Source organism: Diaporthe citri, assembly GCF_014595645.1.
Source record: "Diaporthe citri strain NFHF-8-4 chromosome Unknown scaffold_18, whole genome shotgun sequence".
NCBI classification, from domain to species: Eukaryota; Fungi; Ascomycota; class Sordariomycetes; order Diaporthales; family Diaporthaceae; genus Diaporthe; species Diaporthe citri.
In genome coordinates this window covers 465,185-491,239 of record NW_025064863.1, presented here as the reverse complement: position 1 = coordinate 491,239, position 26,055 = coordinate 465,185, and the positions used below count along the sequence as shown (strand labels likewise).

The following is a 26,055-nucleotide window of genomic DNA, read 5'->3' as shown; positions in this document are numbered from 1 at the left end:
ATTATAATTAATATTTTATATAAATAAAGTATATTAATTATAAAATTATTAATATTAATTATTATATTTTTTATAAAGTATAAAGAATTTAATATAAAAATTATCTTTAATAAAAAAAAATAATTATAAAAAATAATATATATATTATTAAATTATTATAATAATGCCTTTCTTTATAATTTTTTTTTAAAAAATATAATTATTAAATAAAATAATATTAATAAAAATAAAAAAAATATAATATATATTTTTACTTTTTAATTTACTTTAATTAAAAAATATATTTATATTAAGTTTTAAAGTATTATTTTTAATATAAGTATTATAATTTTATTTATAATAAAATATAAATAATACCTTATTTTTTAATATAAAGATTTTTTTATTTAACTTAATATTTTATAAATAAGAAAAGTATTTATTAAATTTAATAAAGAATTATAAGCTTTATTTTTAAAAATAATAATAATAAAAGTTATAATTATTTTAATTATTTTTTATATTATTAAAAAATATACTTTTTTTTTTACTTTATATAAATAATATAAATAAGTTATATATTTATTTATAAAATATAATAAATAAATTAATTTAATATTAATTAAATAACTTTAAAAAAATATTTTTAATTATTTAAAAATAAAAATACTTATAATATTTTTTATATATTTTTATTATATTTTTTATAAAAAAGGAATTATATTAATTATATTAATATTTTAAATATTTATTAATTAAATATTTTAATTATTTATTAAAAAATATAAAATATAATATAAAAATAAAAACTTTAAAGATTATTATAAAGTTTTATTATTATTATTAACTTTATAATTTTACTTTATAAAAATTTAAATTTATTTTAAAAAATAATTATTAATATTATATATTTTTTTAAAAATAAGCTTATTTTTTATATTATTAATTTAATAATAATATTTTAAATAATTTAATTTTTTAAGTTACTTTTAATTAAAAATATATAAAAAATACTTTATAAATATTAAATTAATATTTATTTTAACCTTTTTAATTAAACTTTTTATAATATTAATATAAACTTTATATTTATTAAGTTTTAAGAAATAATATAAATAATAAAAATTACTTATAAATAAATTTTAATAAAAGCTTATTAATTTATTAATAAAGTTAAATATTTAATATTTTATATATTAAATTAATTATTATTTATATAAAAAAAGTTATTTTTTAAATAATAATAAAAATTATTAATAATATTTATAACTTTTAAAAAATTATATTTATATTACTTATTTTTAATATTTATTTATATTTTATAAAAAGCTTAACTTTTACTTTTTTAATATAAAAATAAATTAAAGCTATTAAAATAATAATAAAGTTTTTTAAGAAAATAAATATTAAATAATAAATAAATATAACTTTTAATATTTATAATAAACTTAATATTATAAAAACTTTTAATTTATTATTATAAAATAATATAAAAGTATAATAAAAAAATAATAATAAAGCTTATATAAACTTTTTATTATTAATATTTATAATTTTATATTAAATTTTTTTAATAACTTAATAATCTTTTAATTTATAATAATATAATTATATTATTATAAAAAATAAAAAATATTATAATTTAAACTTTATAATTAAAAAATAATTTATAATATATTATATACTTTAAATTAAGTTTTTTAAATATATATTTAAATTTTTTAAAATTAAAGTAATAAAGATAATTTTTAAAAGTAAAAAATAAGCTAAAAACTTTTATTAAAATATTTTTAATATAAATATTTATTATTTAAGTATTTTTTAATTAAATATTTATTATATAATATAAAAAAGATAATTATAAATTTATATTAAAGCTTTAATAAAATAATATAATTATTATATTTAAAAATTTATTTAAGGAATTTAATTATAAGAAAGTATTAAATTTAATTAAATATAATATCTTTAAATTTATATTTTATAATAAAAAAATATATAAAAATATATAGCTTTTTAAGTTTTACATAATATATAAAATTAAAAGTAAAATTAAAAAGTTTTATAAAAAGTTATGCTTTATAATAATTAATTATAATAATTATAATAAAAAAGAAATTTTTACTTAATTCCTTATTATTTAATAATTAAGTTAATAACTTTTAATTACTTTAATATTATTTCTTTTTTAATAAAAAATATATATTAAGCTTTAAAATATTATTTAAGCTTATTTATAATTAAAATTAAAGCTTAAATATATAATATTTATAAAGTTATTATTAAAGATTTATAATAAATATCCTTTTAATATTATTATATATATTATTAAACCTTTATATAATATTATTAAATTTAATATATATTAATAAATAATATATTATAAATATTATTATAAGAAATTAAACATAATTATTTTTATTTATAACTTATACTTTCTTATTTTAAATAATAATATAAATAACTTTAATATTATAATTATATAAATAAATAATACTTTCTTTATTATTACTTTAATATTTTTAATAATAAAAAAAAATTAAAAAAATAAACATTTAATATAAGTTAAAGATAATACTTATTCTTAAAATAATACTTAATTTTAATAATATAAAAATTATTATTATAAAAAATAATATTATTAATATATATTAAAAAAATTAAAGCATAAAGATTACCTTTATTTAAATTACTTTTCTTAATTAAAAATAATAATATATTAAATAATAAATTTATAATGCTTATTTAACTTTTATTTATTAATTAAAAGTTATATTTAACTTATTTATAACTACTTAAATTATTAATTTAAGTAAAGAAAATTATATTAAGTTTAATAAAAAGCTTTAATAATAAGCTAATTATTTTAAATATAATATATAATATATATTACTTAACTTAATTATAATTAAATTACTTATCTTTATTAATAATTCTTTTATTAATAATTAAGATTTTAATTCTTAAATAAGCTTTATTATTACTTTTATTAATAAAACTTAAAATAATAACTTTATAAAATTAAATATTTATAATAATATTATTTATTAATTCTTTATTAAATATAAGAAAATTATTAAAAGCATTTTAACTTTTAAAATTTATAATATAATTTATAAATTTAATATAAGTATTATTTTAATAGTTATTTTATATTAAATTATTACTTATCTTAATATTAATATTATTCTTTTTATAATTTATATAAATTTATACTTTATATATAAATGCTTAATTAAGCTTAATATAATTAAAAAAAATGCTTTATAATTAACTTAATAATACTTTAATAATTATATAAAAAACATAAAATTTTTAAAATTTAATAAATTATTAATAATTATAATTTAGCCAACGCTTTTATAAAGAATATATTAAATAAAACTTTTAAGCAATTTAAAATTATTAATAAGATTATAATTAAAATATAAAGATATATTAATTAAGAATAATTATTTATTTAAATAAAAGGAAAAGGTATATTAAGGCTTAATATATTACTTATTATTAAGGAAAACATTTAAATAAAAGTTAATAAAAGTTAATAAGTTAAGCTAATTATAAATAAGGTTGCAAAGAAAAAACTATTAAAGCAATTTAATCTTTACTTTTATTTAATAAAAGTATATAAAATTAATAAAAGTTTAAATCTTTCTTTTATTAATTAATTATAAATTACTTTAAAAAATAATATAATATAACTTATATTTAAAATTACTTTTCTTTTAAAAGCAAACCTTATAATTAAGATTTTTATAATAATACTTATATATTAAAAGTTTAAATAATAAAGATTATTATTATTTTATAAATACTTAAATTGTTAACTTATATTTAATAAACGTTTTTAATTAAATTTTATAATTTAATATTTATATATTAATCTTATATATGTTTTTATTTATTAACTTAATTAATATTAAATAATTTCTTAATAATCCTTTATATTTAACTTTTTTTTTATTTAAATACTTTATTTACCAACCTTTATAACTTATTTTATTTATTCTTCCTTTATAATTAATTAATCTTTATTTAATTATAAAGATTAAATATAATTAAGCTTAAGCTAAATTAAATTAAGGTATATTATAAGTTAAAAATTAAATAATAATATTATTAATTTAAGAATTTAATTTAATCCTTATTTAACTTAAACATTATAAATAATAAAAGTATAAATTTATAAAATGCATTATAAATAAAATATTTATATAATAAAAATAATAATTTACATTTTATTAATTAACGTAATTAAAACAATTTACTATATATAATTATTAAAATAACCTTTATTTATTAATTACGTACTTTAATAAAACAATTAACTTTTAACCCTTTAATAATAACCTAAGCTTTTTTATATACTTACCTTTTATAAGCACTTAATATAATTAAATAAACGCATACCTTTAAATTAATTTAATTAATTAATAAATTTAAACTTAGCAATTTTAAGTTTAATTTAACTTTTTTTTTTTATATACTTTTTAAAAACATATATTAATTACTTAATTAAAGATTATTAATATAATTATAAATATATTATAAAAAAATAATAATATTAAGTATAATAAGCATTATAAATAATTAACATTAAAGCATTAATAAGCAAGAATTACGTGTTGCTATACATAATTACCCTTAAATAATTTATAGCTAAAAAAAAGGTTTTATAACTTATAGTTATAACCTTTTTTCCTTTTATATAACTAATTTAAATATAATTAATCTATTATTAACCAATATATATTAACCCAGCTAATAAATATTATAAATTTAAATTTATTAAAAAATTTAAAAAAAATTTTATAAATATATTATTTTATTAAAAAAAATATTAAAACTTAAAAATAACTTAATTAATAATTTTAAAATAATTATTATAAATTTACTTTAAAGATTACTTAATATAAAAATAATAAAATATCCTTATTAATTTATTAAAATAATAAATATTAAGGTTAAATATTAATTATAATAATTTTTTTAATATTATAATATTTATTTAAGGGTTTTAAGTTTAAATTAATTTTTATAAAGTTTACTTTTTAATTATAATTTATTTATAAAAAAATTTAATTATAATTAAAAAGCTTAATAAAATTTAACTTAAAATTTTAAAATAATATTTATAAATTTATTTTAAGAAATATTTAAGTAAAGTATAATAAATTTTAAAATAATATTTATAAATATATTTTAAAAGATATTTAAATAAGGTATAATAAATCTTAATAATATTTTAAAATAATATATTTTAAAAAGAAATAATTATTATAATATATTATATAAATAATAATTATAATAATACTTTTAATATTATAATATTACTTTTTAAATATTTAATATAATAAGCTTTTTTAATTTATAATATAATTATATAATAATTAATTAAGTTATAATATTAAAATATTAATTAATAAAAGTTTTTATTATTATTTATAAGCTTTAAGCGGGGTTTTTATAAACTTAAAATTTATATATATAATCTTTTTAAGGCTAGTTTATATATATACTTTTACATTATATTTAAAAAGTATCCTTATAATTATCTAGCTAATGCAATACCTATATAGCATTCACGGCGAACGTTAGGATTCCACAGTCGCGTGACAACCATTCGACATGTCTCATCTCACCAGCAAAGAGCCCAATGAAGTCGAGGAATGCCAAGTTCATGGGCATAATCCCATCGGGCGACGCCGAGAGCACCCGAGTCTTCCTACGTGATCAGCTGCCTCAGATGCCCAAGGACTACATCGTGCGTTTCAAGAGTCGCCTTACAAGTTCCAACAGGCCATGCTCAAGATGCTCAAAAATTCAATTCTCGCAATTCGGCCAGGAATCGGGATCCTCGGTCTCGGAAGGGCAAATCACGAAGTACATTATCGACCTTAGGTCTATCCTGGGCAAGCGTGATAGTTGTGACTTCTGCCGTCTGCTTTTCCTTGCACTTTGCCTCCCGGAGAACGACCCTCTCCACAACGACGAGATACAGACATCTATCCAACGAGACCCGGTACTTTCGGCCCAAAGGAGCCGGAACCCACCGTACCATGTCAGCTTCGCCACTTGGACATCAGAGCGTACACGCACGCTTACCGATTCAGACGCCAAGTGGCCGTTCGGGTATACATACGATAATATCGGCATTGGAAACAGCCGCGACGTTTCATCCAACCAGACGAGCGCAGAGAGTAGTGAGGCAGTAGACTTTGAAGAGGGCGGCGAACTGAACGATAGGACGACAGCACACGCGGCCCGACACCTATCCATTTTCGGCCTCGTGACGGTCAAACAACTCGGCAGCGTCGACTCCAGGGTGGGGACCACTATAACGGACGCAATAGCAGTGGCCCTGAGTCTAGAAATTCGCTAACTTTGGGTCGATCGGTTATGCATCATCCAAGACGACAAAGAAGACATGGAAGCCCAGATCGGGCAGATGGATCGTATCTACGGCAACGCTGTGGTGACAATAGTCGCGGCGACCAGCAAGGCCTTGCACACTGGCATCCACGGTGTCACAGCCCAGAGATGTGTTGGCCAGTTAGCTGGGCAGGTGTGCAGTGCTCCGGTCGTGAACGTCCTCGTCCCCATCCAGTCCGACACCAACCTAGATCCATGGGAGGGGCGAGCATGGACTTTCCAAGAGAAACCCCTGTCCAAGAGACTTCTGCTGTTTCATGGAGGCATGGTGGACTTCCACTGCCGCTGCGGCGTCATGCGCGAGGACATGACTGCGCGAGACGCCGGTCTCGTGCCGCCTGTGATTGGGTGGCTATCGCTCGCAAGCCATGAGATCCTGTCCTCCTTGAAACTCCGGAACTACGAGGGAGAGCCGCCGCGCTTGCTGCGATCCCCAGTGTTCGCCGAATATGCCGCGCTCATCGAGCAGTACACTCCGCGGAGGCTGTCTAATGCGTCGGATGCCGTCCGTGCCATTCTCTCCCTGCTGAAGATACTCATACAGAGCGACCGAGGGGGGGCTACAATGTTCCACGGGCTCGTCGAGGAGTTCTTTGACCAGGCCCTGCACTGGCAGCCAGCCGCCGGAGAAAACGTGCGCTTGCGGCTTCGTTCTGGCCGAGATCGAGCATCAGGGTCACGCTTCCCCACGTGGTCATGGGCTGCGTTGGGAGCCCGTCGAAGACCACCCTGGTGGGGTGCGATACGAAGTCCCATTTCGTGTCCAGACAGACCACAAAGGAGCGCTGATGAAGGTGGTGCTTGATGATGCTTCAGAGGCTCCAGAAGAGCGAATGCGACCACTTATTCGGTGGTACATTCCGAGGATTCCACGCGATCAAGCATTCGGGCCTGCGCCCGTGTCGAGGCAGAAGTCGTTTCCAGGCACTGGGAAGACCGCAACTCCACATTTCACGCGGACAAGGCCTGAGATATCTCGTCCGCCGCCCCCAATGAGACCAAAGCCTGAGAGGTTTCGCTCCGCACCTGCGCCGAGGCCAAAGCCGGATAGGCTACGCTCGCAACAGCCGACGAACGTTCTTCGACCCATGAACGGAACAGGGCTGGGTATTGCTTTTGAGGCGAGGGCAGACCTGGAACGCTGGATCAAGTTTCTCGATCGAGGAGGCACTGACCAGAGCGAACCGAAATTGTCTGTCCTTCAACTCTCCACCATTATGGAAGGTGGTTGCCTCGTATTCAAGACCAGGAGTGCCCAATTCCGCCTTGGAGACCCGGTTGCGCATTGAGACCTTGTGGCGGCGGACAGGCGCCACCTCGGACGTATCGAGCAAACTCGTATCCCATAAAACACAGCACATATACGAGACGGCACTCCTGAACAAGAATCGTCTGGAAGTGGGTCGAGTCGTCCTGCCTGATCCAGTCGTACATCAGCCGTCAGATAATCTGTACGACTTTATCATGCTGTCTGAGGCTCAGTACCATGGGGACGAAGTTAATGTTGATGTGGGAGACCACCATCTGCTTAATATTATGATGATCGAGTAGGATAAGCATCGGACGTTCGCGACACGGCTTGCTATAGGCAAAATAAAGAAGAAAGATTGGTGGTGCGCGCTGGGGAAAAAGGAATTAGTTATGATAAAGTAATGTTGTTGTTAGTAGGTCTCTCGTACGTACGATAATCGTATGGGAAGCAATCGTGTATTGGTGTTGTTCTATCTAAGTTCTGAGAGGCTACGTACCTTAAAGGGGATAACTAAAGTAGCCTTTTAAGTATAAGGGTTATACTTATTAATATTCACAGTTTTTCTTTTCTTTTAATAAGTATATATAATCCTCATTATAATTAGCCCAAAATTATAATTTATTATATATTAAGTATATATAATCTTTATTATAAAAAAGCATTATTAAAAAGGCTTAAAATTATAACTTATAAGTTTTAAAGCAAGTTTTAATAATCTTTATTTATTATATTATCTTTTAAACTTTATACTTATTATCCTTAATACTTAACTTTTAAGGTTGCTTCTTTATAAAAATCATTAACTTCCACATAAGGGCCTTGGTTTTAAATTTTTTCTTTATTAAGGAAGTTAATGCTTATAAAGTTAATGCCAAACTCTTTAATTTATATTCATTTTTATTATATATTTTTATAATATAAACATTATTATTTCCATCCTTACTTTCATTATTAAAATATAATTAATATTACTTTAAATTAACCTTCTTTAGCTATTTTTTATCTTTTTAAAATTAAGCATTATAAGCAATTTATTTATTTATTAACTCCTTTTCTTACTTTTTATTATTTTTTTTAATCTTCTTAATAATTATCTTTTACTTAAGTTACTTAAATAATAGCATATATTTCTTAATAAATCCCTTTATATATAAGCTTTATATATATTTATTAATAATTTAATACAAAAGGTTTTAAATTTAAGTTAATATAGCAATTTAGCTTTTTAATAACTTAATCTTTTTAATTTAATATATATAAAAAATATTTAAGATTAAAATTTCTATTAAGTTATTTATTATAAAAATTATAATAATTTAGCATTTAAAATAATAATTACCTTAATAATCCTTATTATTAAAAATACTATATAATTTTATATTAAAAGTTTTAATATTTTTAATATAAATATATAGCTTTTTAATTATATTATTAAAAGATATTTACTTATCTTAATATTAAAAGTTATTAATAATTTAAAGAATAGCTATTATAATAATATTATTTAAAAAAAGTATCTTAGCTTAAATTATAGCTATAGCCTTTAATTATTAATTTTAATAATTCCTTAAAAGTTTATTTTAATAAGCAGCTTATTCTTTTTAATGCTTAATATAATAATAAAGTTAAAGGTAATCTTTATAATCTTTATTAAGGTTTTATTAACTTAGTTTTAATTATCTTTATTATTAATAATAATTAAATTACTATTAATATTAAGTAAATAAAAGTTATTATTATTAATATCCTTATTTATATTTATTAAATAAATAAGTAAATAAAAGTTATTATTATTAATATTTATTAAATAAACGTTATTAGCAATAACCTTGCTATAAGAATTAATAAAATTAATAAGCTTATCTTTATCTTTATTAATTAAAATAATTTTAGCCCTTTTTATAATTTTAATAATAATTTTAATCTTTATCTTATTATTTATTAAGATTATAATTATAATATTTATTTTATTAATTAAGGTTATAATTATAATATTTATTTTATTAATTAAAGTTATAATTATAATGTTTATAAGGAAACCTTAATTTTATTTAAGGGTTATAATAAGGCTACCTTTAATATTAATTATATTAATGGTAGTTATAATAATAATTATATTAAGTATGTCTTTAATATAAATAATAAATATAATGTTTATTAAATAATTTTGCTTGCTATTATTATTCTTATAAGGCATATTAATAAAAGTATTAAATAATTCTTATAAGTTATTATTAATATTTTTTATTATAATAAAAAGGAAAAGATTTTATAGGAATTTAATAATTAAAATAAATATTTATAATGCAAAACTTTATAATTATTATATAATAATTATTAATTTATTCTTTAATTATAAAAAAAGTTAATAAGTTATAAATAAATTTAATAAAAATTAATTTTAATATTATTGCTAATAAATAATAATAAAAAAAAAAGCAATAATAATAATAAAGTTAACTTTAAAATAATAATTATTAATAATATTAATAATTATAAGGTTATCTTTATATATAATAAAGTATTAAAAAAATCTTAATTAAAATATAAAAGGTTAAAGTTTATATTAAGGGTTTAAGTTTAAAAGGTATAAGGTTTTATAGCTAGCAGCGGTAAAGTTAAAAGGAAAAGGTGCTAGCAGTAAATTACTCTTTTCTTAGCAAAAAGGGGCTACTTTAAGTTTTTTAATTAACTTATTTATTTATATATAAAGCTTATTATTATTAATAAGCTTTTATAATGCGGTATTTAAAGTTGGTTTTATTATTATATTAATAGGGTTATCTTTCTTATTTATTTACTTTACTTTAGCAATCTTTCTTATTTTATATAATTTTTATAATAATATAATATTAATTATAAGGCGCTTTTCCTTTATTATTTTTAGCTTTATAAGATATTTATATAAGCTATATAAGTTTATATAAATAATTAAAGATATATTTAGCAATAAAAATCATCTTATAATTATCTTAATTATTATAGCTAAGGAAATTTTAATATTTACTTTATTTACTATATTATAAATTTTACTTATTAGCATGCTTTAAATAATATATTTATACTTTATTAATAATTAATAAAAAATATTATCTATTATTATAAATCTCTTAATTTCCTTGCAAATTTTATTTATAAGGATAATAATATATTTAAGTTAAGATATTAAGTCTTGGTTATTTGCAAATAATTTATTTATAAATATAAAAAGTTTCGCTATTTTAAGATTTAAGGGTATATATTTAATTCCTTATATAGCGTTATTTATTTGCCATAATAATTATATATTTAGGTTCTTATAATTTCCTGCCTTTAAGTTTTATACTTATGCAGCTATTAAAAGATTATATAAAGCTTTTAATTAATAAATTAAAGCTATATATGCTTTGCAGGCTTTTTATTTAAGGTATTTTTAAGAAGCATCTTTAATTATTACATTAATAATTATAAGTTTATTAGCCTATCCCTTTTAATAAATAATAATTAAGCTAATAATATTTATAATTATATAAGCTTTATTATAATTTATTAAGTTTTTAAGCGTTAACTCTTATTTTAATTTTCTTTATAATTTTATAGCTTTTATTTTAATTTCCTCCTTATTTTAAAATTTTAATATAAATAAAATTAATATATTATTTATTTATATATTTATCATTTTAAAGAATTATATAAGCTTTATAATTATTAAGTAAGGATTATATATAAAGCAATTTATCTTAAGCTTTTGCTAATAATATCTTTAATATATATTAAATTAATAAATATTAAATTTTATTATATTATATAAAGATTAAATAATATAAATAATTATGCTTAAAGAGTATTTATTTTTTAATTTCTTTAATAACTTTATAAAAATTATCTTATATAATTCCAACTTTGCTTAAAAATAGGCTTAAGTAATATTTTAAAGTATAAGAATTATGCTTTTTTCTTAAATTAATAAGGGGGTAAATATAAGAATTATTTATTAACTTATTCTTTAAATAATTAAGCTTTGCATTAAAATTAATCCCTTTTTATTATTATTATAACCTTAAATAATAAATTAAGATTTCTTATATAATTTTATAATTTTACCTTTTACTTTTTATATTATGCAAAACTTAAAGAAATAATATTTATTATATTGCTTTATTAATTATTTCTTAATTTAAAAGATACCTTTAGCAATAAAGTTATTAATTTTCATTTTATTAAACTCTTTAAATAATAAGCTTAATATTATAATAACTCCGTCTTATCTTAATTTAATCATTAAATCATAATTCTTATTTTCTCTTTTTAAAATATATAATATAATAATATAGTTTTTTATCTTTAATAATAATAATTATATAATAAGTTATATTTAAGGTTTTATAACTAAGTTTTTTGCTTATAAAGGTTGCATTTCCTTATTATTATTTTAATAATATGGTTAGATAATTATTAACTTAAATATTATAGCTTTATTGTTATGAGCTCGGCCCCAAAGGAGCTGCAGGCTGGCTAGCGCCTTCTCCCATAAGCTGCAAAGCAGCAACCTTTTAACTAAGCCAAAAGGTACGTAATAATCCAAGCTCCCTTGGATTATCTAGCCACACTATATAAGGCTTGGGCAATAACCCAAGCCCATCACATTTATTTAATATATTTAAGGTTATATTATAGCCATTTATGGCAATAACTTTATATAAACCCTTTTATTTTTTTCTCTCTCTCTATATGCAAACTTTACATTACAGCAAGTATTTCATATTAAAAATAAATCCTACTTTAATGTTTAATGCGTTTTATATTTATCGTTTAGCTATAATTTTTTATAATATTTTTATAACCTTTAAAATAACTTTTGCTTATTTTTATATTAATAATAATAATAATAATTCATATAATACTTATAAGTAAGCGCTAAAAACTAAGAGTATAGGGATTAATTTATTTAATTTAGCAATATTATTAATAGCTTTTACAGCTATTTATAAAATAGCATTATCATTTATATTATTATGTAATTTAATATATAGGATTTTATATACTTATTTAAGGGCTTAATAATATTTCTTAACTTTCTTAATTAATTAATAAGCTTTTATAAGGACTTATTTATATTTAATCCCCATTATTTATGCCTTTAAATAAAACTTTAATAATGCAAAGTTTATTTTTATATTATATTTAATAATATTTAATAATCCTTAATATGTATTAATTTAAAGTATTTATAATATTTATTATATAATCTTTATAAATATTAATTTTAAGAATTTCGCTCCTTGGAAAGCAATAACCTAGTTTATAATATAAAGAACTAAGCGCTTATTTAAGTATATTACGTTAACTAAGATTTTATAATTAAATTTACGATTATTATATAACGTAAACTTAAAACGCTTAAATGCAAGTTTGTTTATTTAATAATAATAATATATTTTTTTAATCTTTATTATTGCTTATTTATTAATATTTAAATTACCAGCTTTCTTAAGCATTTAGCATAATTAATTTATTAATAAGTATTTAAAGCAATAATAAAGTTTCCTTATTTTTATCTTTAAAAAGAAATATATAACATTAATAATTTAGTTTAGGAAAAACCATAAGTAACCCTATTTTTTAAGTATTAATATAATAATTGCATTATTAAAGGAAACCATTTTATTTATAATATTATTATAATATACTTAAAGCTTATTTATATTTATTAAGTAAAGCAAGAATGAAGTTTATGCTTAAATAATATAGAAATTAATATAATTAACTAAGGTGGAAATTTTAATTATTTTAAGCAAATTAATGGTTATTTTATTATTAAATTTAACTTTAGCTTTTCTTATAATAATTATATTAATTTAATACTTTAAATCTTTTTATTATAATATAAGGAATTGCTTATATTTAGCTATAAATATTAATAATGCTCTTATATTTAATAAGATTCTTTAAAAATAAGTTTAATTATATTTATTTTTTAAGATAAATTAGTTAGTTGTAATAATTATTTTTATTTAAAAAATATTATTTTTAATAATTTAGTATATAAACGCTTTATTAGCTAGGAAATTAATATTTATATAATAAACCTCCTTATTAAGTTTTATTTTTATAATATAAATATTATTATTGCAATTATTATCTTAATCCTATTTATCCTTATATTTATAAAATTTATCTTTATTATCCATCTTACATCCCTTAAACTTGCTTAAAAAAGTATTAAAGTTATTATTATAACCTTTATATTTATATTATATTAAATAGCTTCTTTTTATTAAACGTTATTTATTAATTAAATATTTAGTTAATTAATATCCTTTCTTTTTATAAATATAATATTTTTTCTTTTAAGGTTATTTTCCTTTTCTTTTTTTGCAAGCATTATTACTTTAAGCGTTATAGCTAATACTATAAGATCTTAGCTACTTAAAGCTTAAATGGCTTAAGTTTAATTAATTAAATCTTTAATTTCCTTAAAATGCTTAAAACTATAATTATTATCTTTTTCTTAACTTTTAGCTATTATACTTATAATTAATATAATATTAATTTAAAACTTTATTTATAATATAAATTATAATTATATAACTAAGTTGCATTTTTATTGCAAATCTTAAATTTAAAAATAACTTTTTATATAATTAAGCTAATTTAAAAAGAGCTATTTTTAGCTTAAAAACTCCTTTATAAGCTTTAATTATTATTATTCTTAAGTTATCCTCCCTAATATAATCTTAGCTTAATATCCATTAATAAAATTATAGCTTATTAAACATTAAATATAAAACCTTATATAAGTTTTTATTTAAGTTTTATGCTTTTATTTTTATAAATATTATTATTATTTAATTTATATAATAATATTAATAATTAAGGTTTATATTAAAATACATTTTAATTTTAAAGTACGTTATTATAAATATATTAATTTAATTTATAAAATAAAGGTAATAAGCCTTAGCTTAATCTTTAAGCATTTAAGGAAAAACCGCATAAAATTAACTTAGCTAAATTTTAATATAATAATAAATATTAAAAAATATCTTTATCTTATTATTTAATAAGTTATATAAATCCTTAATATACTTATAAAAGTTATTAAAAGTTTTTATAAATTATATTAATTTTATTAAATTTAAACATTTATTAAGAATATATTATAAGAAAAGAGTTTTATATAAGTTATACTTTTTATTTAGCAAAGACATTTTTAAGGCAGCTTAAGGTTATGTTAAATATAATATATATCTTTAATATAAGCTTTATTTCCATCTTTCCGCTAATAATAATAAGCCTTGCTAGTTATATTAATTTTTAATAAATTATATTATTAGGTTTAAGTTTTATAATTATACGCCTAAAACTAGCGGCAATAATAAAAGTTATCCTAAGGATTATTTTCCTAGCAATTATTATTATTTAAAGCTTACTTATAATGCTTATAAAGGTTATATTTATAATTATTATAATAATGCTAAAGATTATGCTTAAACTACTTATAATTATTATTTTTAAAGTTATATACAATATTTATTTATGCTTAATTTTAAGGCTAATAAAGCATTGCAAAGCTTATTATTAATTTATTTTAATCTTTCCTTAGCTTAAGCTATAATAACTAATTATAATGCTATAAGTTAGTTATTATATCTTATATAAATACCTTGCATTTAAAGAAAAACTTTTAAGTATTATTAATAAGGATTTAATAATGCTTTAAATATTACCTATAACTATACTGTATAATTCTTGTAATAAGCAATGAAAAGATTATTATTATAAAGGTTTTATTATATATAGCTTGTTAAAGTACTTGCTAAATAAGTAATTAAGTATTTTATTAATGCTTTTTATATAAGGGCCGTAAATTATAATTTTAAGCTAATATATTTATAATAAGCTAAGTTAATTAAAGTTTAAGTAAGCATTTTATTAATTATATACCCTTTAATAAAAGCTAATAGCTTTTTAATATTATTAATTATGCTTATAGGTTTTTATAATGAATATTATAAAAAGTAAAATTAATAAAATAAAGAAATATTAATAAAATAAGTAATGTTTAAAAGTAAGTTAATAATAATAGTTTAATAATAAATAAGTTATAATTATTAAAAGGAAAAAGTTATTAGTTCCTTTAAGCCTTAAAAGCTAGGGCTTTTTCCCATTATTAAATCTTTGCATTAATTAAAAGCATAACTTGCGCTTACTTATAACATAATATTACGCCAGCCCCAATAATTACGATAATTATAAGCTTTATTTACCAACAAAACGGAGTTTTTATTAAGTTTTATTAAGTCCTAAAGGGGAGTTAAAAATAAGTTTATTTTAATAAAATCTTATGCATAATTAATGCATATCTCTTAAATAGCGATAAATATACATATAAATATTATAAAGAATGCTACTTAGTTTATTTAATCTTTGCAATATCTGCTTAGGGAATTTAATAATATAAGGAGGCTTAAAGAAGCAGTTATTGCTATATAGCGCTTATTAATAAAAAGAATATAATTTTTAAGTTAGGGAAATCCTTATAAAGTTGCCTCTTCTACCTTATTAATTTATAATGCCTATAACTATTAATTAATATTAATAAGTCTCTTATATATATAATAATCATATGGGAAGCAATCATATATTAATGTTGTTTTATCTAAGTTTTGAGAGGCTACGTGCCTTAGAGGGGATAACTAAAGTAGCCTTCTAAGTGCAAGGGTTGTACTTGCCAACAGTTGTCGAGCTATATAAGATGCGAGAATTCATCATGTAATAATTATTAACCTTTTAACCTTTTACTATGGAGTCTAATTTTGAACTGTCAAGGCTAGTTTGATAGTCTCCAGAGCATGCACAGGATGTGCTGCGAATTCAAGTTTGCTTTATCATAAGCCTGGTGCTACGGGCTGCAAACGGGCCTCAGGACAAACGGCAAACGGACCCCGGAGCAAACGGGCTTCTAGCTTAAGGGTAGCCCAGGGAGACGTTTTCTTAGGGGATCCCATAGAACCATTCTCTCCCCCTTACAATTCGCATCGAATGAACTTCTCTAGGATCTTCAAGGATCTGTACACTTGCAGTCAAAATTCTACAGGAAAGATACCTCTTCCTAAAAAGGTATAGACAATATGTATCTACAGGGAAAGTTTTGGGGATCCTTGCAAGTTATAAGGGGTAGACTACTGCAAACAAACTTAGCGTGCCCAGGCTGCAGGCGTCCGCCGAGCAAAGCTTGTCATAGACGTACTCCGGAGAGCGAAGCTTGTCATGCTCTGTTGATGGGCTAGGCCTAGAATGGCACCTCTCAGCTTGCGTGAGAAACGGGGTCCTTGGAACCGCGGCTTCACTGCTGCACCGGCGATCAGAGTGATTACTGACAACATGAGAGAGCTACGGCCTACATAGAGCAGTTCATTACGGACGGTTGAGTTTCTGTCGGGCCTGGGGCTGCCGTCTGTGTCAACTGGTGTGCATTCGACTTCCCTTGAACCCAGCGCCGCCTAGGGAACTCCGACACACTTCAGCCGGAACTTCGGTCTAGAGTGCCTGATAAAGGTCAGCCCGAGCCATTCTCTTCTTGGCAGGTGTTCGAACAGGTTGGTCGCTATCCTGTGCCTGCCCGGGCTGTGTACATGGTCTATTGGTCAATGATAATGGTCTCGTGCTGGTTTGAGCAGCCACTCCACAACCATTCGTCATCCAGCGACTCCTTCCAACCTAGCTTGATAACCCTCCCTGGTTATTTGATCCTTTCGGCGAGCGGGGAAGGGTTGGTGGTGCTGTGGCGTCTGGATTCAAGTCATGACATTGGTAGATTAGCGATATGGCCATGACGAGGTTAGCCCCCCGGAAGGCAGGGGCCGGCTGGAGCAACCCAGGAGCAACCCCGGTTTGGGCCAGCACTTCTGGCCCGTGCTTGGAAAGCTTATCTGGTTCTCAACCGGGGGTTCAGGTTCGTGTAACTGGGTGTGACTTGGGGAAAGCAAGACGGTCATATATAACTACCACGTCGATCGCGCCGAATCTCTGGTTCTGCCCTGTTTGTCCGCTCTCTCCTGCATCTCGTGCCACCGAATCCAATCCAATTGGCCTGTTCGGTATCGCATTGAGGCTACGGGAGCTCTTGGCGCTCCCTTGGCTACTTCAACATGCCGTTTAACATTCGGAAGCCGTTCGCGCGGCGGACGACTGACCACCCCGTGATCGAAGAGAATGTGCCCGGCAACGTCAACCAGGTCGACGCTGATGGGAAGGCTGCTCCCCACACCGACAACTCTGGCCAGGACGACGGTGCTATCTCTTCAAGCGTCGATCAGCTGAAGAAGTTCAAGAAGACACATCAGTGGGACTACAACCTTGACTATGACACCATCGTACGTTCTTCTACCCTTGTGTGCGAGTATCCGATTGCTCGCCAATGCCGCCCATGATTGCTCGTGGGCGGCAATGTGACCCAAAACAGGATCACAGCAGGCTAGGCAACAGCAAACACTTTCAGATTCTGTCTGCAGCGCGATCAATGGCAAACGCTTTCAAACGAGTCGCGAGCGTTCTTGGTGCTGACCGATGGACAGGACGCTGCCACCAAGGTTGCTGAAACCGATGATGTCGAGAAGAAGGCCAACTTCGAGCATGCCTTGCTCGAGGAGGACTCGCCTTACTTCGAAGTCAGGGCCACGGTTCGAAACTACGACGAGGAAATGCCTGCAAACACCATCAGAGCCTGGATCATTGGCCTTACTGCGACCACGATTGTCTCTGCCGTCAACTTGCTGTTCTCTCTTCGCAACCCCTCAATCAGCATCTACGTCTACGTCGTGCAGCTGCTCGCGTATCCGGTCGGATGTGGCATGGCTCGTGTAAGTCACTGCATCTCCTCTCAGCATAACTTGAAAGATAGGATAACTCACAAGTATTCACTGCAAAGGTCCTCCCGAACCATCAGTTCAATACGTTCGGCTTGAAATGGAACCTCAACCCCGGCCCCTTCAACATGAAAGAACATGCCATCATAGTCATGATGTCGTCGGTATCCATTCAGGGAGGCGTCGCCTATGCCACTGACGTCCTCCTGGCCCAGCAAGTCTTCTACAAGCAGAATTTTGGCTGGGGCTTCCAGATGCTCCTCGTGCTCACGACACAATGTGTCGGCTTCGGCATGGCAGGAATCGTGCGCCGATTCTTGGTCTGGCCTGCCGCCATGATCTGGCCCCAGACCTTGGCTCAGACGGCTCTTATGTATACCCTCCACGATCACAAACCGACCGATCCCGCCACGTCCAACGGATGGAGCATTGGCAGATACCGGTACTTCCTCTACGTCTTTGCCGGGAGTTTCACATGGTACTGGTTCCCCGGTTGGATCGCCCAGGGCCTCACCTATTTCGACTGGATTTGCTGGATCGCGCCTAATAACATGGTTGTTAACCAAATCTTCGGCAACAATGCCGGCTTCGGCCTTGTAAGTGGATCCATAATCAAGACATTCTTCCCCGAGCACTACCATCTGTCGGGCCACAGCTGACCGGACAGCTCCCAATCACATTTGACTGGACTATCATGACTGCCTTTATTGGCAGTCCCCTACCCTACCCACTGTTCTCTATCGTGAACACGCTCATCGGTGTCTTCATCTTCTTCTTGGTGGCCGGGCTTGGCGTCTTCTACACCAACACATGGTGGGTTCAGTACCTGCCAATCGCGAGCGTAAGTCAATCGCCATTATGATTCCCCCCTCCCGCACGCCAAGCCACTCACTTATGTATGTGACCAATTCAGACACACTCTTTCGACAACACCGGTTCGGCGTACAATGTGACAAAGGTCCTGACCCCCGAGAAGACACTTGATGTCGCCGCTTACAAGCAGTACTCGCCTCTCTTCTTGGGGACGTTCTTCTCCCTCACCTACGGTGTCTCTTTTGGCGCCCTATCATCCGTCATCGTGCACACCATCATTTTCCACGGTCCCGAGATCGTCGAACGGTGGAAGCTGGCGCGAAACCAGGACGCTGACGTTCATCTTAAGATGATGCGCAAGTATAAAGACACACCAAATTGGTGGTACTATGCATTGTTTGCTGTCTTGTTCGCCTTGTCCCTCGTCACCGTCCTGGTCTGGGATACCCATCTGACGTGGTGGGCGCTGATCGTTGCGTTTCTGCTCTCCATTGTCTTCCTCGTCCCTATCGGCATGGTCCAGGGCATCACCAACACACAGCTTGGACTCAACGTGCTGACCGAGTTCATTGTTGGTTACATGCTCCCGGGACGGCCAATTGCCATGATGCTCTTTAAGACCTTCGGCTATATCACGATGGCTCAGGCTTTGTACTTCATTCAGGATATGAAGTTCGGGCACTACCTCAAGGTTCCGGTAAGTTCCAGTCGAATCGTCCAGTTCACTTCCACCATTCCGGCCATTGCTAACTGGACCGCCTCTCTTCTCCCCCGTCAGCCGCGTATCACGTTTACGGCGCAAGTCGTTGCTTGCGTTTGGTCCTGCATCGTCCAAGTTGCCGTATTCAACTGGGCTCTGGGCACTATCCCGGGCATCTGTGAATCGGACCAGCCCAACGGCTACACCTGCCCTGGTGCTAGTGTTTTCTACACTGCATCCGTGGTCTGGGGTGTCATCGGCCCGGCGCGCGTGTTTGGCGCCGGTGGCATTTACTCGTCTCTCCAGTGGTATTGGCTACTCGGCGCTGCACTTCCCGTCGTTACCTGGTTCCTCGCGAAACGCTTCCCGCGTAGCAGCATCCGGTACCTGCACTGGCCGCTTATCTTCGGCGGTACCGGCTGGATCCCGCCGGCTACAGTGTATATCTACCTGTGCTGGGGCGCGGTTGGCGTCTTCTTCAACGGCTTTATCAAGCGCCGTTTCAGGGGCTGGTGGGCACATTACAACTACATCACGTCGGCGGGCCTCGACACGGGCTTGTACATCTGCACGTTGCTCATTTTCTTTGCGCTTATCCTGCCCCAGAAGGTCAGCCCTCCGCAGTGGTTCATGAACCCGCCCGCCGATGGAAACCCGAACATCACCAACGCCTTCAACAATCTGGACACACAGGGCGCTTCTATTCCACTGACCGTCGCTGACGGGGAGACGTTTGGGCCAACTACCTGGAAATAGACGTGCTCTGAGGAGTTTGGGGTGATGTCTATTGTTCGGAAAGGCACTACACAAAACTTGACCCGCCTAATCGCAGTTGAAGGCGCGGTACCATCGACCTTTTGCGCCGAGTCTACTCTTGCACTTGTTGGGAGATGGTGAAGACGTTGCTGGAAAGTTGCTAAAGTTTACGGGCAGATTGTTAAGCCATTCACTGTGCTAGCATTTAATAGGGCTCCTCGACTTAGTAATGAGAAAAGCATTCGCCATCGCAGCCTACCGGTTGGTTTTAAATGCACATATTGATACGAGAAGGGGGCATTATAAATCGCGAACCTTGAACGTTAGTAGGCCCATGTCTCGCCAAGGACATGCACGAGTAAGGACCGTCCTATGGCTTCTAAGAACGGCTCATGCCGCCCCGATTAACGGCGTCGTTACTTAAGATAAGCATGGTATCCAAGACGACGTGTCATGTTCAGCATCTTGACAGCGGTCTCGGCTTTTTCTCTCTGGCCCGGGCCTCAAGGTGCGCACCAGTTCACTGTGCAAAACGACCAACGCAGAATAAACTCGAAAGCCGTCTCTTCAACTCGCTTCAGCACCGTGGGCCATGAAAGGTCTAAGACTGCGATGCAGCCAGAAAACAACCAAGGGCTGCCGAACTTTCGTCAACTATCACCCGAACCACCGCAGCCTTGTGGGGTTCAGCACATCTGGAACGAGCCGCTCAAGGGCCTCGCTCCTCGACACATTGCACTATGTGTTCTGGATTTCTTCACCCCCGAGATTCTGTCTCGCCGCACAAAGCCAAGAGGCCGACTCATTGATGAGCAACCCAAAACTGCCTGGCTCGACGGCCTGCGGGGCTGGGCCGCCCTGCTCGTCTGCGTCTTCCACCTAACGCTGTGGACACACGACGGCATCAACTACTGCTACGGCGCCATCCTGCCCTCCGGCGCCCCCAACGCCACGCCCGCCGCCTGGCCTGTCATTAGGACGCTCTGGACGGGCGGGCACTTCTCCGTCGCGCTCTTCTTCACTATCTCTGGTTACGTGCTGCCAAAGCGCCTGCTCTCCCTCCTCCACGCGGGCCGTCAGGCCGACTTTGTCGAAGCGCTCCACTCGTCTGTCGTCCGTCGTCCGTTTAGGCTTTTTCTCCCCGTCGTCTGGAGCACACTAGCCGCCATGGTGGTGTCGTATCTCACGGGCATCCCGACGTCTGCCATGAAGCGCGAGGACAGCATGCTGCTCCAGCTGCTGGCGTGGGTGAGGGAGACAGGGCGATACCTCTACTTCTTCGACGGCGGTTATCATGCCGTGAATCAACACACGTGGTCCCTTGTCGTAGAGATGCGCGGCTCCATGTCGCTGTTTGTGTGGCTTTTTGCCCTCTCGCGGATGCAACACAAGAGGCGCTTCTTTCTGACACTGGCCATGATTTGGTACCTGATCGTCGCGGTCCCGGCTGCCCAAATGGCTACATTCTTTGCAGGCATGGTCACGGCGGAGCTTGACCTGATTTCGTCAGGTGCCGTGCAGATGCGTCTTCCCTGGGATGGGCTAGTGCAGGCGGTGGGCAGGCATACCCTCGTGCGGACGTCAGTTTGCCATGCCGCCCTGGTCGGTGCGTTGTACCTCGGGGCCTCGCCTTCTGGATCCCCTGTGGGCTCCTCGAGGGGCGAGGTGCTGGGAATATGCCGTGGCTGGATGACCCTTGAGTGGTTGATTCCAGAGGCTTACCCTCGCGACGGCGACGATCCCAGCTGGCTATGGTTCTGGTTGTTCTGGGCTGCGTGGATCTTTCTTCTAGCTGTTAAGGAAATCGGTTGGCTGAAACGCGCTCTTGCGAGTGGCTTCTCACAATGTTGGTCACTGGCCCCGATCGCCTCTCTCTTCTCCGGGTCCCCTTTGCTGACAAGTTCTACAGATCTTGGAAGGATCTCTTTCCCCCTCTATCTAACCCATGGACCCATGATTGGGTTCTTCTCGGAGCGTCTTTTTTACCTGACGGGCGTCAAGAAAGACATGGACGAAGGCGCTATATCCTTGTTTGGCTCTATTGCAAATAAATGGCACGATGCCAGCTGGTTCCTGTTCACTGACCAGGGGCCGTACGGGCTAGAGCCGAATTATTTATTCTGCCTCGCTTTAAGCATTGTGGTGTTTTTATACGTGGCAGAATTGGCTGCCAAATCTATTGAGGCCCCCAGTGTACGCTTCTCGAGATGGGTTTACGGTCGATATTTCAAAGGCAGCTGAACAGCCTTTGAAATGGACTGGGATGACGAGATGAGCGTGGTACCTCCATTACCACACATCCTGGAGCTACCTGTCTTCCGAAGGTGGGGAAAAAAAACCCTGGCCCACAGTCCAGCGAAGTGATCAAGGAGATAGAAATTCAAACCAGGATCAATCTGATACTGCTTGAGCAGGTCGTAGTGGCCCTGATACGACGGCGCTGTGATTTCGGATCGGACGGCCATGGTAAACGACGCTATCTTCTAGTTTGCAATCATGAGCTGTGACGACTCAAACAGCTCGAAAAACCTTTCTGTCTATGTGTAATGCCTGAGCCTCAAAATAGGCCGCATCTACCACCGAGCACACCGTCCGCTCTACTGTACATGTCCCATGGCGCCTAGTTCTCGCAGGTTTAAGCAGGCGGCTTACGGCCGATTGCAATGTTGATGCGGTAGGTGCCGCCCTCTTTTGTGAACTCGTCTGTTGCTCGCTCCGGGAGCTTGTCTAAGACCGAGTCGGCAACATCAACATTCATCACTGCAGGTGTCGAAAGCGACGAGGTCAGCGGGGAACGGAATGAATGAAACAACAAGGGGTGGAGGTCAGCAGCTAAACGTACTCTTGTATGCGCCAGCTATACCCGTGGCTGCAGCCACCAAGACCTGCGCGCTGCGATCGCCCCACTCGGCGTCCTTGCTGCTGGGCCCCATGGGAACGTGGATGGGTACCTCTTGGACGCTCTCGAACCCTTCCTCTTTGAGCCAGCCAGCCATGTCGTTCGCAAATGTGGCTCCAGGCCCGGCGTCTGCACGGGAAAGAAGCTTGGCATGATGTCGTACCCAAGGAGAGTGTAAGGCTCGGTCAGGAGTGGCTGGATCTCCCGTAAGAACAGGCCATCGGCTGTGGCCGAATCAAGGATCACCAGGCCCGGCTTGTTCAAATCGACCGGAGCCACAATGCGCTTGTTGTCCATGAAGTGTGTGATGACAGCATCTTGCTCCGTCAGGCGCGCAACCTCCTTCTACGGCTCTAGTAACAGGTACTCAGGCATGTTGGCTGTGCTTTGCTCCTAGTTTTAGCAGTGTTTTTTTTTTTTTTTTTTAAGATCCAGAAACGCGGGTGATGAGAGTTTGAACCAAAAAAAAAACAAAAGGGGAAAACAGCCAAGCGCAAGGCACGTTAAAGACATTATAGATACCTAAATAACATACCAACAGGTGAATCCTTCAGTTCAGGGGTCAAACGGGCAAGATCCTACCGCAGTCAAGAGCCAATCACATGCTTGGGTCGATTTCAAATGTCTGTATTCAACCAACAGCTGCAGGCGAAATGCTCATGTTGGTGTCTCAGTGTACGCCTAAACTCAACCCGGCGTTTGTTTGCTTTCACGGCAGTCACCTGACTTGGCGTCTGTTTCTTGGTAGACTATAGGGATTCTGCCTGACGAGATTTAGGCAGATTGCACTAACACCGCGGGCGCCTGGGCACTATCCGTTCTAGGACTAATCTCATGTCCTTCAAAATATGATAAATGCTCGTGGCTTTGCTTCAAGCTCTTCAGGATATGGAAATTCAATTCACAACAAAGGCAGACTTCAACATGACTAGCCGTCCGCAGTACGTCGCTGACTGTCCTTTGGGTGGCAGATGCGACCTCGGCGACTTGGTCGGATCCGAATATGCCGCAGATGCAGACGATGGCAGCATGCAGGATCATTGGCCACGAATCCCGCCAAGTTATGGCCCTCCTCCTACGCATCTAGAGAATGCAGTCAAAGAAGGTTCCTGTGCTCCGGTGTCTGGCTCGTGGAGACGTGCTGACATGGGTACAGTTGGCTATATCACCCTTCTTTTGGCAACGTTCAGCATCCCAGACAACTGTAGTGGAGACGTCCGCTGCATCTCCGATCTTTTGCTCTCGCTTGAGACTCGCGACGACATCACGAAGCTTGTCCTGGACTACACTTCGTTTGAACTCGCCCTCCGCCGCCTAGTAGCGAAGGGAGTGGACTTTCCGGAGAACGACGCGTCGAAAATTGCCTCCCGTGCAACCGCTCTCAAGCAACATTGGGAGAAAACCGGGCAGGACCATACCAACGGCCCACAAGACGTCGCCTACCCACCACTGCTGTCGGCCGTGCCCGATAAGCCCAAGGACTGGAAGCTTGAACTCGGCGACAAGGCCAGGGAAGAGGCTGAAAGGTACTACCACGCCCTCAGAACGCAGCGTAAGTACGCCCAACGTTGCTTCCAGGCCAAATCACCCATGCCCATGGCCTGGGTGCCACAGGGCGGTGACGCGTGGGCGAAGACGGCCCGCACCAAGGTTGAGTCCGGCGACTTGTTTCACAGCCGCCACTGGGCCCCGGTGTGGATGAGCTTTGATCTGGCCTCTATCGATGTGATGTTTGGTATGGAGACGGCAGGAATGACTCAGGACGAGAGCGATGAGTACTATGACGCCTCTGGGACAGTGTCAGGGATGAGGGCCCTGTTCGAGGGCAGAGACCTCCGAAGCGAGGATGTTTTGAGAAGTTGAAATGCAAAATGGCTGGTCAAAATACGGACAACGGCGCTTTTATTCAGAGGCTATCAAGATAATCATTACTGCGCAAGCCTGAGTTAAGTGCGGCGTTGCCGGACATGGAGTCTCCAGCGGTCGGATCTCCGCAGGCGTCGGTTGATAGGGTGCCAGATGGGAGGCAGAAGGACGTGCAAAAGACGTATATAACCGTTGTATGTCCAGTCTATGAATGGAGTGGAGTGGAACAAAATCAGCAAGTAGATGAGACAGCGCGTAACGAGGTTTGGTTCACGCATGCGTTCAAGCGAAGGACTCAAAAGTGCTCATAAAGACGGAGCACTTTTGGCGGTGAAAGGGACCGAACACTAGTCGCAGATATTACAAGAGGGCTCTTGGAAGGTCTGTTTTCACTTCGGCGCTAGAATCCCTCGTAGCCGATTCAGTGAGAAGGTTGTCAATTTGACCCGCATTTTGACCCCGAATACGCAACGTCGGCTCAGCTGCAAGATTCTCTAGGCAGTCTGGT

At 32.3% G+C, this 26,055-nt stretch overlaps 6 protein-coding genes across 6 annotated transcripts; 5 read left to right on the top strand and 1 right to left on the bottom strand.

The window, feature by feature from the left end:
- Positions 1-5,635: 5,635 nt before the first annotated feature.
- Positions 5,636-6,361, top strand: INS49_005582 (uncharacterized protein; the record flags this gene model as incomplete). Its single annotated transcript, XM_043166361.1, has 1 exon — positions 5,636-6,361. One exon carries the CDS (start codon positions 5,636-5,638, stop codon positions 6,359-6,361), a length of 726 nt encoding a protein of 241 aa, XP_043017141.1.
- A 45-nt stretch (positions 6,362-6,406) lies between these two features.
- On the top strand, positions 6,407-7,962 carry INS49_005581 (uncharacterized protein; the record flags this gene model as incomplete). Its single annotated transcript, XM_043166360.1, has 2 exons — positions 6,407-7,045; positions 7,513-7,962. 2 exons carry the CDS (start codon positions 6,407-6,409, stop codon positions 7,960-7,962), a joined length of 1,089 nt encoding a protein of 362 aa, XP_043017140.1.
- Positions 7,963-17,796: 9,834 nt separating this feature from the next.
- Positions 17,797-20,782, top strand: INS49_005580 (uncharacterized protein; the record flags this gene model as incomplete). The annotated part of the gene is made up of 6 exons (XM_043166359.1): positions 17,797-18,021; positions 18,223-18,507; positions 18,576-19,109; positions 19,181-19,354; positions 19,427-20,023; positions 20,105-20,782. The coding sequence occupies 6 exons, from the start codon at positions 17,797-17,799 to the stop codon at positions 20,780-20,782; spliced, it is 2,493 nt and encodes an 830-aa protein (XP_043017139.1).
- A 453-nt stretch (positions 20,783-21,235) lies between these two features.
- INS49_005579 (uncharacterized protein) lies at positions 21,236-23,023 on the top strand (the record flags this gene model as incomplete). Its single annotated transcript, XM_043166358.1, has 2 exons — positions 21,236-22,628; positions 22,692-23,023. 2 exons carry the CDS (start codon positions 21,236-21,238, stop codon positions 23,021-23,023), a joined length of 1,725 nt encoding a protein of 574 aa, XP_043017138.1.
- Positions 23,024-23,417: 394 nt separating this feature from the next.
- On the bottom strand, positions 23,418-23,778 carry INS49_005578 (uncharacterized protein; the record flags this gene model as incomplete). Its single annotated transcript, XM_043166357.1, has 2 exons — positions 23,418-23,542; positions 23,625-23,778. 2 exons carry the CDS (start codon positions 23,776-23,778, stop codon positions 23,418-23,420), a joined length of 279 nt encoding a protein of 92 aa, XP_043017137.1.
- A 556-nt stretch (positions 23,779-24,334) lies between these two features.
- INS49_005577 (uncharacterized protein) lies at positions 24,335-25,544 on the top strand (the record flags this gene model as incomplete). Its single annotated transcript, XM_043166356.1, has 2 exons — positions 24,335-24,356; positions 24,838-25,544. 2 exons carry the CDS (start codon positions 24,335-24,337, stop codon positions 25,542-25,544), a joined length of 729 nt encoding a protein of 242 aa, XP_043017136.1.
- Positions 25,545-26,055: the final 511 nt, after the last annotated feature.